Source organism: Petaurus breviceps, unplaced genomic scaffold (genome assembly GCF_028583685.1).
Source record: "Petaurus breviceps papuanus isolate PSGF00001 unplaced genomic scaffold, PetGlider_PUasm1.0 90779, whole genome shotgun sequence".
Taxonomy (NCBI): Eukaryota; Metazoa; Chordata; class Mammalia; order Diprotodontia; family Petauridae; genus Petaurus; species Petaurus breviceps.
In genome coordinates this window covers 7,329,517-7,345,075 of record NW_027187344.1, presented here as the reverse complement: position 1 = coordinate 7,345,075, position 15,559 = coordinate 7,329,517, and the positions used below count along the sequence as shown (strand labels likewise).

Genomic DNA, 15,559 nt, shown 5'->3' with positions numbered 1-15,559 from the left:
GATAGTACGAAGGCATGGTAAGGTTAAGCTAGTATCAGAACTAGGATTCCAACCTAGGTATTCTGATTTCAAGTCCTGTGTTCCTTCTACGGTTACCACAATGCCTCTCATAATATAAACTAGAAGTAATTATTTGTTTTCTAGAAGGCCAGACCAAAGTGTTACCTTAAAGGGGGGAGGGGAGTTCTTAACCTTTTGTATGTTATGTTTGTCAGTCTGGTGAAGACATTGGACTTCTTAGAATAATGTCTATAAATCCATAAAATAAAATACATGGAATTAGCAAAGGAAATCAATTATATTGAAATACAATTATCAAAATATTATTTTAAGAATTCACAGCTCCCCCCAGGTAAAGAATTCCTGCCTGTTCTTATCAAACTTTGAAGTGTGATTTAATTGATAAAGTTTGATTTATACACAAATCTTTCCAACTACATATTCATTGTGCCAAGTGAGATACACTTAGGTTATGTAGGGGTTTTGCCCTGGGAAAACTTATACTTTAATAGAAAGGGAAATAGGAGCCCTTTGTGGGAAAAATTAAGCAAGTATGTTTGAAGCCTGCTGCCTTTCCCATAGGGCAGATAGGTAGAGCAGTGGATAGAGTGCTGAAATCAGGAAGACTCATTTTCCCAAGTTCATATCTGGCCTCAGACACTAGCTGTGTGACCCTGGGCAAGTCACTTAACTCTGCTTGCCTCAGTTTCCTCATCTGTCAAATGTCAAATCAAAGGAAATGGCAAAACACTCCAATATCTGCCAAGAAAACCCCAAAGAGGGTCATGAAGAGGTGAATGGGACTGAACAGACAACAAGTCTTTGTGATTGCCTTCTCCCTCAGATGCCTAGGGGCCTCATGATACCTCCTAGGTACCTTGAGTCCCTAGCATTGACATTTGGATCTGTTCCCTACTAATGTTCTGTACCTCTCTCCCTCCTTCCCCCAAACCTTCATTCAACCTCAGCAGTAGGACAGGGCAAGGGGAAACAGTTATGATTTGCAATAGCTTTGATCCACTAATTCACATTAATATGTTAGTCATTAATAAAATCTGAATGTGCTACCCTCTTTAGTCAGAGGCAGCTTGGTGGCACAGTAGATAGAGTGCTGGGCCTAGTGTCAGGAAGACGAGTTAAGAAATGGACTCAGATACCATCTGCTGTATCACCTTGGGCAAGCCTTGTTTGACTCAGTTTCTATGCCTGTAAAATACAATAGCACCTACCTTGTTAGGTTGTTCTGAAGATCAAATGAGGTAGTATTTGTAAAAAGTGCTTACCAGGGGCAGTTAGAAAGTGCTTAGCAGGGGCAGCTAGGTGGCACAGTGAATAGAGCACCAGCCCTGGAGTCAGGAAGACCTGAGCTCAAATCCGGCCTCAGACACTTGACACTTACTAGCTGTGTGACCTTGGGCAAGTCACTTAACCCCAATTGCCCTACCTTTCCCCCTCCAAAAAAAAAAAGTTTAAAAAGTGCTTAGCACAGTGCCTGGCACATTGTAAGTATTATGTAAATGCATATTCCCTTCTCCCTTTCCTTTGGTTAAACTGGATTTTCACTGAATATCATATTTAAGTAAAAGCATTCATTTCTTCTGGTATAAATTTCTACATTAACTAGTAGCCTCACCTTTTAACACTGTTGGTCACTCTCTCCTCCTTCATACTTTCTTCTCTCTTGGTTTTCAGGATACCCCATTCTCTCTCCTGTTTCTCCCCCTACCTATTTTATCTTTCCTTCTCTGTCTCCTTTGCTGGATCCTCCTTCAGATCATGCCTTCTAAATGAAGGTGTCCCTCAGGGTTCTGTCCTGGGCCTTATTCTCTTCTCCCTCTATACTACTTCACTTTGGTGATTTTGTTGGTTCCCGTGGATTTAATTACCATCTCCATGCTGATGATTCTCAAATATATCTATCCTGCCCCAAACTCTCTGCTGACCTCCAATCTCATATCTCCAACTGCCTTTCAGATTTCTTGAAGTAGGTGGCAGGTAGACATCTTAAACTCAGTATGTCCAAAATGGAACTCATTATCTTTCTCCTTAAAACCTTCCACCCTCCTACCTTCCCTATTACTGTAGAGGGCAACACCATCCTCTTAGTCCCTTGGGCTCATAACCTAGGAATCATCCTAGACTTCTCACTATTTCTCACCTCCCAAATAGAGCCCAAGACTTGTCTATTTCATCGTTGTAAAATCTCTCCTACATGACCCGACTCTCCTCCACACTGCCACCACTGTAGTGCAGGCCCTTCTCACCTCACACCTGGATTGCCAAACTAGCCTGTTGGTGGTCTGCATGACTCAAATCTCTCCCCACTCCCATCCATCCATCGTTTGGTCACTAAAGTGATTTTTTAAAAGTGCAGGTACAATCATGTTAATTCTGTTTTGAGAGGTTTCTGGACCCCTCAAGGGCAGGAAAGAGTCATCTGGAATGAATTCTCAGGAGCCTTCTTTAAGTCAAGTTGACAACGGCTTATTGTAATGCTAATATGGCAGGAACTTAGTAACTTTACAGGAATGATGCTAAAGTTTTTATAGGAAAAACGGTGGATTATCTGACAGATATGCTAATTAGGTGATAACACAGAAATTTAGCCTTAGGCATCCTTCACTACTGGTCTGTTATGTCTGTAGCTAGATAACTTTGAGATTTGATTTCTATAGCTTGACCTCTGGATTGTAGATGGTAACTGTGGGAATCAATACATGATAATTCTGCTAGTCCTGTTCATACAAGGGAAATTCTACAGAGGTCAGCTTGTCCTTATAACCTGGAGAGATAATTTGCCTCACTGGGGCCCACTCATCAGTTATTGCTAGGCATTATGTCCTTGGGCTGGGGAGAAAACTCAGGGATAGTGTTTTGAGGCTAAAGAGAAATGTGATCTTGGAATTGGGGTCCAAGCACAAGCACCCAAGCACCCCATCAATGTCACTTTTCTACTCAATAAAATCCAGTGGCTTCCTATTGCATCTAGGAACAAATACAAAATGTTCTCTTTGCCAAAGTCCTTTGTAACCCAGCCCTCTACTACCTTTCCAGTTTTCTTGCACCTTACTTCTAGACAGGGACTCTTTGAACCAAGTGACCCTGGTCTTCTAACTGTTCCACAAACAAGACTGTCCATTTCTCAGCTTCAAGCATTTTCTCTGCCTGTTGCCCATGCCTGGAATGCTCTTCTGCTCCAACTAATGTCTTTTCCCTGGCTTCCTTTAAGTCCCAACTAAAAATCCCATCTTTTACTGGAAGCCTTCCCCTTTAATTGTAGTGCTTCCCTAATATGAATTATTTCCTATTTAGCCTGTATATAGTTGCTTTGTCTACATTTGTTTGCATGTTGTTTTAATTAGAAGGTAAGCTCCTTGAGGGCAGGGACCGTCTTTTATTTCTTGTATCTCCAGTGCTTAGCAGAGTTATCTGGCACATAGTAGATGTTTAATAAATGTTTAATAACTGATTGATTGAAAGCGGGAGGTAGAAGAGACAGGCTTCCTTAAGGACAAAACCAGGAACAACAGGTGAAAGCTGGAGTCAAGTAGATCTTATGTTTCACAAGGATAAAAATTCCTGACAGAGGTGTCCAAAAGTGGAATGGGCTGCCTTGAAAGGCAGACCTCCATCCCTGGACATCTTCAAGTGGAGGCCATTATAAAGGGAATTCCTGTTCTGGTGTGCTCTAATGTCCTTTGGGGTCCCATGCAAATATGAGATTCTGAGATATCAGGGAACCCTTCCAAGGTCTCTCAAATGATATCATGCTCTTACTATTGACTATTATCTACTCCTGATTGGTAGGCTTGCCTTTTTCAAGACTGTATGTCTCCCCTCCCCCAATCTTATATAACATATTAAGAAGATTAATCTTCGCCCGCCCTGGAGTCAGGAGGACCTGATTTCAGATCTGGCCCCAGATACAACACAAAAACTAGCCATGTGACCTTGGGCAAGTCACTTAACCCCAATTGCCCTCCAAAAAGCAAAAAAAAAAAAAAGAAAAAGATTAATCTTCTTAATATATTTCTTTGGCAATGTCATTCTCCTCAAAAATCTTCAAGAATTGTTTACTGTTCACAAAATAAAGTTGTAATCACAGAATTTTAGAGCTAGAAGGGCCCCTGGAGAGCATTTAATCGAGGAGTTCTAACCTTTTTTTGTGTCATGGATCCCTCTGGCAATCTAGTGAAGCCTATGTACCCTTTCTCAGAGTAATGTTTTTAAATGCTAAAATAAAATACAAAGTATTACATAAAGGAAACCAAATGCATTCAAGTTCACAATCCTTCCCCCCCGCCCCCATCTATCCATTGACCCCCTTGGGTGTCCACAAATCATGGGTAAAAAATTCTTGATTAAATCCAACCTTTTCATTTCTCAGAGGGAAAACTGAAGCCAAAGAAAGTGAATTAATTTGACCATAGACACATAGTTACCAGACAATTCAAAGTTCTCCACAATCTAGTTACTGTTACTCCTATTTGCACAAAGGCAAAACCAGTCAATTCATTATCCTTCAACCTTGCTTTGTACTTTGTACACTCTTACTTTTCTTACAGAGTTCCCCTCGCCTAGATGAGCTTTCTTTCCCTTTTTTCCTGCCCACCTCTTATGGAAACTCAAATCAAGGCCCAGTTCCAATCTTTCCTAATTCCTCTTCCATATCCAATCCATCCCTACTGCTAGACATCCTCCTTATCCAAAGATATGCTCACACCCCTAAATTCAAACTCAGCTTTACACTCAATGTCATCCACAAGCTAGCAATACCATCTTTCCAGTCTTAGTTCTTATACTATTCTTTTACCAGTCAGAGTAAACTACTTGCCCTAGTACGTTTGGTGCAGGGAAGGGGGGAAGTGTTAGATTTAAAAGACCCCGGGTTGTAAGCCCAGTATTGCTGCTATCATGTGACTTTGGGAATGACTACCTCTTTAAGGCTCAGTATATTCCTCTGGAAAGCTTAGAAATGAGTTAGAATAAGTGATCTCTTAGGCCCGTAATGGGGCAGCTACGTGGTAAAAAAAGATAGGGTGCTATGCCTGGGTCAGGAAGACATCTTCCTGGATTCAAATCTGGACTCAAACACTTATTAACTGTATGACCCTGGGCAAATCACTTAACCTTGTTTGCCTCAGTTTCCACTTTTGTAAAATGAGCTGGAGAAGGAAACAGCAAACAACTCCAGTATCTGTTCCAGGAAAACCCTCAAATTAGGAAATGAAGAATTGGGACACAACTGAAAAAATGACTTGACAACAATAAGGATCTGAACACAACCTATACTTTTTTATCTACAGGCATTTGCTTGTACTGTTGCTTAGATCTTGTCTAATCTGAAACAAGATAATGTAAAGGATTTTGCAAATTTTAATGTTCTATAGAAATGTCAGTTGTTATTTTTATCCTTAATTCCCAGTCTTTAAAAGTCCAACGAAGATTCCACTTTCTTCATAATATCTACTGAACACTTTTTAACTCTTGGGCACTTTAAGTTTGATTTGTAGTGATTTGCCACATTCAGCTACTAGGCCTAAACTCAATGAAGCTTATCTAAAGATTGTATACCATTCCCTCACCCCCAGCTCAGCGCACAGGAAGACCCAGTTTGAATTAGACCAAATTCCCTGAAACTTTCCCTTCCCCCTGGGGGCATACGCTTTTTCTTATTTCTCTTAAGAAATTACCCAAGTCGCTTCCTAGCAGTTATCAGCACCCTTGTGTTATCTCCTCTCCCAGCCAGAGAGAAGCAGTAAGGCAGGAAGGGATTTTACTTCTTTCTCCCCGCAGGAGAGAAACCCGGCCGAGAGTCCCGCAGAAAGCCCGCGCCCAATTTTGCTGAATGAACGAATGCAATGCATTCTGGACCACGAGGCAGGACGAGCAAGGAACGGGGCACTGCTACACTGAGCTGTATGTTATGCATTGACATTTCCCCATCAGTTAAAAAAAATTTAAATATATTTTTGTTTATTTTGTTAAATGTTTCCCAATTACGTGTAAACATTTTAAATATTCATTTTAAAAAATTTGAGTTCGAAATTTTCTTCCTTGGTCCCTCCACTCCCCCACCCATTGAGAAGTAGAGCAATATGATAGAGATTATACATGTTAAGTCACATCAGTAAAATTAAAAGTCGAACTACAGAATTTTGGAAGCTAACGTCTCAGGTGCAAATCCTCCCTAAGATCCCAGAAAGGAAGAAGACCACAGCTTAGGAAGAAAGGCTAGGCCAAACCGAATCGGAAACCATTGACGACAGGCCACACCCCCTTCCTAGGGTAGGCCAATGGAAAGCGGCCGTTGACAGTAAGTGCGAGCCTGACTGACCAAGGGGAAGAGGCAGTTCGCAGCGCGCTCGCGCCAGACGGGCCAATAAAAAGCAGCGGCTCACGGCGGGCTCGCTGCTGACCGACCTCTTTCCTAGCCTCCCAGAGGACTGTTTCTCACGGGTGTGACGTATTTTGATGCGCCGGAAATGGCGGCCCTCGGAGCCTGTCGCTGAGCTCAGGGAGGGAAGTGAGCCTCGCTGTAGCTCCGGCTCCTCGGGGGCGGTGGCTCCTCGGGCTCCCACTTGTAGGGAGAATACGCGATGGGAGACGAGATGGATGCGCTGATACCCGAACGAGAGATGAAGGTCAGGTTCAGTGCGACCTGGGCCGGGAGGGGCAGGACAGGTCCGGTCGGGATAGGCCACGCCGCACCAGGCCTGGCCGGGCAAGGGGGCGTCACTCAGGCCCTGCGTTGCCTTGGAGAGAGCCTAGGCGCTGGAAGAGGCCGCATCCTGTGCCTACGGCTTCAAGCTTCTCGAGGCACTGGGTGCTGGAGCTTAGAGCAAACGATGGACAAAAGAATGGGAATCCAGAGATTTGGGTTTCGGGTCCAGTATCTAGGATGTTTGCCCTTAGCTTCGATACCTTCTCCTATCCTTGCATTTCTTCTTCAAGTGGTCGTAGACTTAGAGCTGGAAGGGACCAAGAAACAGATTATCTTGTCCTGCTCGCCCTCCACACCCATTTTACAGATGAGGAAACTGAGGCCCACAAAAAATTAAATCACTTGCCTTCGAGCATAAGTGGGAGAGCCCAGCATTTTCTAACTCCAAGTCCACTCATTGCCCTTTTCTATAAATCATTCCTACATCCAAAGCCCAGTGCTTTCTCACTACACAAGGAAAAATTCAGCATCTGAACCTTTTTTTACCTTGCCCTTACTTTTTACCCCAGAACAGAAAGCTATATATGAGAAAGATAGAAAGGGTCTTTAAAAGGCAATAAGGCATAGATTTCCAAAATCCAAGATTATTAGCATGTATTCGGGACATAAATCAAGACAACCTCCTCTTCCCAAATTATGCAGAAAATCAGAGGGAAGTGAGTTAAATTATTCCTTGGCCTCATGTTGCATATGTTTGGAGAGAGAAACCCAAAGTGTAAATGATTTGTGGAAGAATTTTAGCATCATGGAAAAACAAATGGCTCTGGAGGGCACATCTTCAGTCACAAAGGTCCACACAGGCACACATGAACCAGATTGAACAAACCACCACTATCTTTCTTACTTGCTGTTGTGGAGGGGCTCCAAATCTTAAGTTTTCTTATATGAATAAGAATAATAGACCAGTCTTCTCCCTTATGCATGCCTCAGTTTCTTCATCTGTAAAATGGAGGGAAGTGGATTAAGTTTTTTCTGAAGTGTTTTCCAGTACTGACTTTCTGTAGTTCCTACATCAGTGGAATTCCTTGGTGGAATTTGTCTGTCTTGCTACATATATGTGAGGAGAATGTTTCAGGGACAGTTAGGTTGACAGGTTGTTGTGAAGGGAATTGTACCATACTGGGTGTAAGAAAACTGAAGTCCTAGTTACTGATTTGCTACTAAATCAGTGTGGGTTGTTGTGATGGGAGTAACACTGGGTATTAGAAACCATGAGTTCCAATTCATTGATTTACTACTAAATCATAAGTGAGATTCTGGGACACTCCTATACCTTGTCTGGGCTTCATTTTCCTTATGTTTAAAATTAGGGAATAGAACTAGATTGTTGGTTTGGTGTTTTCCATTGTATGGTTTCTGGCTCAGTAGTCTTTGATGGATTTAAACGTTGAAGCAACAACAAAGTAGCTCTCTTGGACAAAGTTAGGTTGACATTGTGTTGAGAAATATGCTGAATTGAGAGTGAAGCAATCTGGGTTCAACTTCCAGTAGTAGATTGCAAGCTTCTCGAGGGCTAGGAATATATTTTGCTTATTTTTGTATCCCTAGCATTTAGCACAGTACCTAGCACATAGTAGGCTCTTAATGAGTGTTTATTGACAGACTAACTTTTAGATCTTCTAGCGACTCATTGTATAACCTTGGGCAAGTCACTTCCCCCTTAGAAGCTCAGTTTTCCCATCTGAAAAATGAGACTAGATGGTCTCTAAGCTGTCTCAGCTCAAGAATACTATGGATAGTGATCCTTAATGCTAATTACTTAAGGAGCCCATTTACATCATTGATTCATCTGTCATCTGGCTGTTCGGTGACTGTGATCTCAGAGTCCCCAAAATAATTCAGATTATATTTAGAGAAAATTTTGTTGTGAGTCTGGGACTCTTTGGGAGGGATCACAGTAGTACACTGGACCAGTGAAACTGCCCACAAGAACTCTCATAATCCATTTTGAGTTTGTAACTACTGCTTCAGAGGCTACTGTTCTCTAAGTATAATCATATAGGTATTATGATCTCCATTTAACAGATTTAGAAACTAACTCTCAGAGGGATTAAGTGACTTGCCCATGGTGACATAGCTATTAAGTATCAGTGGTGGGCTTTTAATCCATGTCATCTTGACTCCAGTTCATCTTTCTCTGTCTGCAAAGCAGAAAACATTCTCCCCTTGTATAAAACCGCTCACAGAAGTGCCTCTTTTGTTCAAGACCCTTAGCTAGTTGCTGAGAATACAGAGTTGCAGAATGACATAGACTTGGCCCTCAAGGAGATTACATGTACACATATAAGTAGGGTATAGTTAGACAGAGATGGGGCAAAAGATATTATTTTGATGTACTGAAATTTCATTGTTGTGACTATTTCTTGAAATAAGTCACTGAGAATTAAGTCATCTTTTTCTTGTTGGTCAGTATTTTTGAGTACTTGTTATATACATAGACTTTGTGTCTTGTGGGATTATAATAAAAATAAGTCACATTTCTATAATCTTTTGAGGTTGCAAAGTATTTTCTTCACAACATCCCTATAAGGGAGCACAAATTTTATTGTTCTCCTTTTACAGATGAGGAAATTAAGACTCAGAGGAGAAGTAATGAAGAAAGAAAGAAAGAAAATTCTAATAGTTTCATAGCTGCTGTGTCGGAGCTAGAATTATTCAGTCTTGCTGATTTCAAGTCGTGAATTCATTCCACTACATCATAGGCAGAGAAATAAAAGGCACTATCCTTATTCAGAAGGAATTTAAGTGTTCTCAGTGGGGAGGTAGAATATATGCTTATGTATAATTAGAGAGTAAGACTGTAAAGATGTAAATATATAGCAGTAAGTAAGAGAAAACTAGGGTAAGCTGAATTTGTCAGAGAAGCAGTCAAGGAAGGAGTGGGAAGTATTATGTTAAGATTCTCTTTGTAACTGTACTTGACCTAGGTATGCAGTACTGAGTTACTCTCTGTTTTTATTCTTTATGACAGGATTTTCAGTTTAGGGCACTGAAGAAGGTTCGAGTCTTTGAAGCCCCTGAAGAGCTGTCCAAAGAGCGCTGCAGTATGCTTACTGTGTCTAATAAGTATGGTCTGGTGTTTGCTGCAGGAGCCACTGGGTTTCGAGTTTTTCCTACCAAAACTCTTCTTATTCAGAATCGACCTGGGGAGGATCCCAATAGAATTGGTTAGTACAATTCAACACACTTTTATTAAACTCCTACTATGTAAGGTAGAAGAGAGAGGAGAGTAGTGAAGTACTAATGAAATAGTCTTTTTCTGAAAGAAAATCTCTGACATAGTCACTAAGAGTATTACTAAGTTGACCAGAGTTTCCCAGGTAAGTGCATAGCTATCACTGAGGTGTTGGAGATAATCCATGTGGGTCTTCCTTTTAGGGTATCTGGTCATTCTTTCAAGCACAAAGTAGAGAAAAGTCTATCTTGATTGTATAATGTCTAGGAGGAGTTTATTATATCACATTTTAGTTGGTCTTAACAATATTCTTGTTAAGGAGAAGAAGGGCAAATTATGTACTGATGATAGAATTATTTGGTCACTGGGGCCATAAGCAACACTGTTTTCCAAAGCCCCCTCCATAGGGCTCTTCCTTTTATATTGGGATATCCTGACTAGGTTACAGAAGAATCAAAACTTAGTGAGGTTTAATTGCATCTCAATATTAAGGGTGTGTGTCTGGGAATCTTTTATGTAGGCAGATACGTCACTTAACATAGCAGTAGATTAAAGTTTTTGTATGTGTGCTTATAAAATGGTGATTTTTGTTTCTTGTCTTTTTTTTTAAATAGTTGAGAAAGTTCCAAACGTATTTATCCCTATGAAATTCCCAGTGTACCACTTGGCTTTGAGCTGTGATAATCTGACACTATCTGTTTGTATGACATCCAGTGAATTTGGCCTCATTGCCTTTTTTGATGTTCGCACATTCTCAAATGAGGTAAGGAACTTGTTGATTTATCTTGGAATCTTCATTCAGCATGAAAGAACAATTTCTGGTTTTAAACACTTACCTCTGAAACACCTGCCTGCAGTCTTTCTTATAGAACAATAATATTTATCCACTACTGAATCATAGAATCTTAGAATTGAGAGCTAGAAGAGATGACCTGCTACAGCAACTTCTCCTGAGATGGTGGCATTGTTTTGCACATGAGATCTATGAGACCCTAAAAAGGTGGCTTGCCAAAGGTTACACAGTTGGTAGGATACTTGAACTCAAGTCTGATGCATGCATCTTGGTCTATTCTTATTGAGTCACCAGTCCATATGCTCTTTGGCAAACATTTTAGTCGCCTGTTGCCCACCAGATAGTTTTAATTTGTCTTCAGTGTTGTAAGTTACTTTGAATATATTGAGCTAAAGGATAACAATTTCAGCACCTTGCCTTAAGATTTGCCATCATAGTCAAAAGATATTTCCCCCCTCTGGCCTTAGTTTCTCCATCTATAAAATGAATAGATAAGACAAAGAGATCACTAAGAAGCCTTCTGATTCTAAAGCTCTTTGATTCTGTAAGAAGGATAGTCTGTAATTGGGGGGAGCTAGAACAGACTGGTTTTGTCTGAAGGATGTGGTGCTTCTATGCATGTTTTAAAGGCTAGACAACAGAAACGCGCATTTGCTTATCACAAACTGACGAAAGATGCTGGTGGCGTGGTCGTCGATATGAAGTGGAACCCTACCATTCCCACTATGGCGGCAGTTTGTCTGGCTGATGGTAGTATTGCAGTTCTCCATGTTACAGACACAGTGAAAGTGTCTGCAAGCCTTCCGCCATCTGTGGCAGTAACATCTGGTAGGTAATAAAAGCTTTGGCCCTATACAGCTATGTGATTCTTTTTAAAAGTTAATTTCTAGAAGTAATATGTGACATTAATATCTGAAAAGGGGGATAGTATTCTTCTTGGGAACAAGAGAGCATAAATAATTTAGACTAAGAGTACTTAGTTTTTCTGAGGGAAGAAACATTTTCATACTGCTTGCTGGTTCTCTATTAGAATTTGACAATAACTTAATATCTCTTGTTCTAAAATGAATGCATTCTGGTGCATTCTTTTGCTCCTTCTGCAGAAAAGAGTATTAGAAATGGTAGTGAGAAATTAAACAATTTCCTGACACTTGTAGGACTGCTTAACTGAAGTGGAAAGCCTTAATCTCTCTGGCCAGGTCTCACTTAAAAAGCACTCAACCCTCAGATGATGGGGGCTAAGACCATATAATTTGGTTGGATCCTATACATATTCTTGGTGTCTTTAACTATATTTAATAAATTCCAAGACAAGCAGCCTTCTTTGAATTGACTAATAAAGCTAATAATAATTAATAAACTAATAATGTCTAGGAGGAGTTTATTATGTCACGTTTTAGTTGGTCTTAACAATATTCTTATTAAGGAGAAGAAGAGGAAATTATGTAGATGATAGAATTATTTGGTCACTGGGGCCATAAGCAACACTGCTTTCCAAAGTCCCCTGCCATAGGGCTCTTCCTCTTATATTGGGATATCCTGACTAGGTTACAGAAGAATCAAAACTTAGTGAGGTTTAATTGTATCTTAATATTAAGGGTGTGTGGTGATATTAAGGAGTGGTGATGATGTAAATTATCTTGTCTTTAATCTCGGTAGTTAACCCTGTTTTTGAAAATGCATAGTAAAATTTTCTTCTTCCTCAGTGTGTTGGAGCCCTAAAGGGAAGCAGCTTGCTGTAGGAAAGCATAATGGAACTGTGATCCAGTATCTCCCTGTAAGTTTAATTTGCCTTCTCACAATAATTCTTGTGTATGTGAAATTTATTTAAGTCTCTTACTGTTATCTTTGCTCTCTTGGCCACTGAAGATGGGTAAAATCAATATGAAACTTTTGTGTTTGGCATAATTTGCTTTGCTTCTGGGAGCACCAGTTGGAACTTGACCTGGGTAGTGTTAATTATTTGAAACAAGACCTTTTGTTTTACAGACATTGCAGGAGAAGAAAATAATTCCTTGCCCTCCATTTTATGAAGCAGATCATCCTGTAAGAGGTAAATACCTTATGTTTAAAGCTGACTGCTTAAAAAAATTGGAATGACCCCTGAAGAATTGTTTGTTTTTAAAGTATATTCAAATTAGCCAGGTTTTATCACAAAATTCTCAAAACTATATGCTGCATTTTATCATCTACAGAATCGAGTAAATTTTAGATTCTTTTATATTCATGTTACTTCAGTTCAACATAGGAAAACCGTTTTTGATGAATTGCTGAGACTATTTCTTTATATATGTGTGTCAGTTTTTCCTAGAAATGTCCATTAAGTCTCCAGAAAAAATTAATAACTTTGACCTGAATAGGTCTTCTTAGCTTCTGTTAGTTGTGTACAGTCAATGGAATCTTCTCTAAGTTCTTAAAAATTAAAAGTTACATGGTTTCATATATTTCAATGTTAATTTTGTAGTCTCTAGTGGTCAGCATCAAGTCATTGCTTCATCTGTTATTTTTAATGATGCATTCATTAAGGTATATCCCTTTTCAGTTCTTGATGTGCTGTGGATTGGTACATATGTCTTCTCAATAGTGTATGCAGCAGCAGATGGGACCTTGGAAACTTCCCCAGATGTGGTGATGACTGTACTACCTGTATGTATAATAATTTATATGTCCTGCTTGTGAACTTAATAGCATTGATTTAGGTGTCCTTTTAACAGATTATTTTTGTTTGAATGTATTTTTCTTTTTCTTTTAAATGTTTTATGTTCTTTTACTTTGGATTCTAAGTAAAGGAGTACTCAGGTACCAGTCATGTGTGTCTCATACCCTTTCCCCCCCACCAATATAATTTTTTTAAAGTCAGTTCATTAAACAGTAAGTAAAATAATGTTAAAAATTCACTTCACAGGTGGCTAGGTGGCACAGTGAGTAGAGCACCACCTCTGGAGTCAGGAGGACCTGAGTTCAAATCCAGCCTCAGACACAACACAAAAACTAGCCGTGTGGCCTTGGGCAAGTCACTTAACCCCAGTTGCCCTCCAGAAAGCAAAAAAGAAAAAAAAAGGAAAGAAGGAATGATTTGTGAACTGTTACAAAGGCAATCAGTGATTCCTAAGAAATAAAAATTAGGAAAAAAAAAGAAAATTCACTTTAGAGAGTTTGAGCCATGAGTCCAAGGAACAAGCTTGTGTAGATCCCTGTGGTTAGTGCTTTATTCATATTGTCCTATTTAACACTGGTTTTATTAATTTGATTGTGAATTGATATTGCTATATTAATTTAAGAAAGAACCTAGCTAAAGTTCTGAGTATTTCCCTTTTATTTTTCACTTGAGCTAATCTACTAGAAACTAATTATACTTGGCACTCAGTAATTATTTGAGAATAAAGGAAGAGCACTGAGTGTTGTTTATTCCTAGGGATCTAGATTATTTGATTTTTCAGTTGATCTGTGAAGTTGCTGATATTGGCATTCCCGTAAATTGTGCAGATTGTGACTGTCATCCAGGTCTTCTCATTGTGTTCTATTCTTGTCCATGACCTACTGTAAATCTTCTCTGGGAGTTACCCAAAATACTGGGGGCAGGGAGGCCTTTTTCTGGCAGGGAGATAAGCATTTATAGAGGACCTACCACGTGCCAGGCACCATGCTAAGCACTTTACAAATATGATCTCTCTAGATCTGTCATGATTGAAATAATGGTAACCTGAGACAGCAAAGTTCCAAGCACAGTCAGTCAGTTTATTAGTAGGGCTAGAAGATATCAATTAATGGGGTCCAAGGCTCCTCAGTAACCCAGGACACAGCTGAGAGTCAAGACAGTTCTTTCATAGTCATACAGAGGAACCCCAAAACAGAAGGTGACATCAGTCTGTTGTTACAAAGGTGTATCTCACTTCTAATAGGTCAGTGCCGAGGCTACTGAACATAAGTTACATCAGTTTTTCACAAGGTAGGCTAACATCCTGTGGAAAGTCCAGTGGTTGGCAATGTCTGAGAATACAAGGAGCTTGTGGTATGCATGTTACTGATTTCTGATAGATTAGAATATAAATTAGAATTTTATGACTAGAGTCCTGTGAAGGGGAATTTAATGGGTGGAAGGTGGCCAAATAAAGAGATGACAGCTATAAGCTTAAGGAATTCAGAGAAAGCTCAGGTTCACGTAATAAAGGAGAGTAACTAATATATAGCAACTTGACCATTAATGCATAGTAAATTGATTAAGCTTTAATAAAATAGAGGAGATTATTCATTTTCAATTACACAGATCTTTGGATTTTCTTTGTACACTAATGGAGTACATAGACTCTGTACCTATGTTGTTCTTTGGTTATCTCTCACTCATATTTCTGGCCCACCTCCTTTTCCAGATATACTTTTCTCCAAGAATATCTTTTATGTTGCTTCTCTTCTGTAGCATACCTTTGCTTATCATGCTCTTTCATTGACTTATGACTTTAATTCTTTTCAGAATTTGGGATTCCATACAGCATCACTGGAAGGATTTTGATGTTAGCAAGATGGATCTTTATTTCAGTTAGAAACTTAGGATTATTAAAAGCACAGCATGTTTTCCAAGAGCAGTTCATCCTTATGTTCAATTAATTGTTCATTCACAGTGTCTGTCCAAGATATATACTCTATAGGTTTCCCATCTCACTACATATCCCAATCTAGACAATAGACATTCTTTAAACACTTTGTTTTTTCTGATGTGGATGGTGAAGTGGGCATTTTTTGAGTGATGATAGTTCTTTTTAAGGAGCCTCTTCAGTGTTCCAGTTCTTGATGTCACCAGCACAAAGAAGGAGCATCTGAAAGACCTTACTGTTTTTCTTTGTTCAGTCATTTTTCAGATATGTCTAAT

At 39.6% G+C, this 15,559-nt stretch overlaps 1 protein-coding gene across 1 annotated transcript in view; it reads left to right on the top strand.

The window, feature by feature from the left end:
* The first annotated feature begins 6,411 nt into the window (after positions 1-6,411).
* The window catches only part of NUP214 (nucleoporin 214), a 101,526-nt gene continuing 92,378 nt past the window's right edge, over positions 6,412-15,559 (top strand). Inside the window, exons 1-7 of the mRNA XM_069069339.1 lie at positions 6,412-6,644; positions 9,696-9,891; positions 10,514-10,662; positions 11,322-11,520; positions 12,399-12,469; positions 12,682-12,745; positions 13,235-13,338. Coding sequence (XP_068925440.1) covers positions 6,600-6,644; positions 9,696-9,891; positions 10,514-10,662; positions 11,322-11,520; positions 12,399-12,469; positions 12,682-12,745; positions 13,235-13,338 — 828 coding nt within the window. The 5' untranslated portion in view covers positions 6,412-6,599. The remainder of the gene's footprint in view (positions 6,645-9,695; positions 9,892-10,513; positions 10,663-11,321; positions 11,521-12,398; positions 12,470-12,681; positions 12,746-13,234; positions 13,339-15,559) is intronic.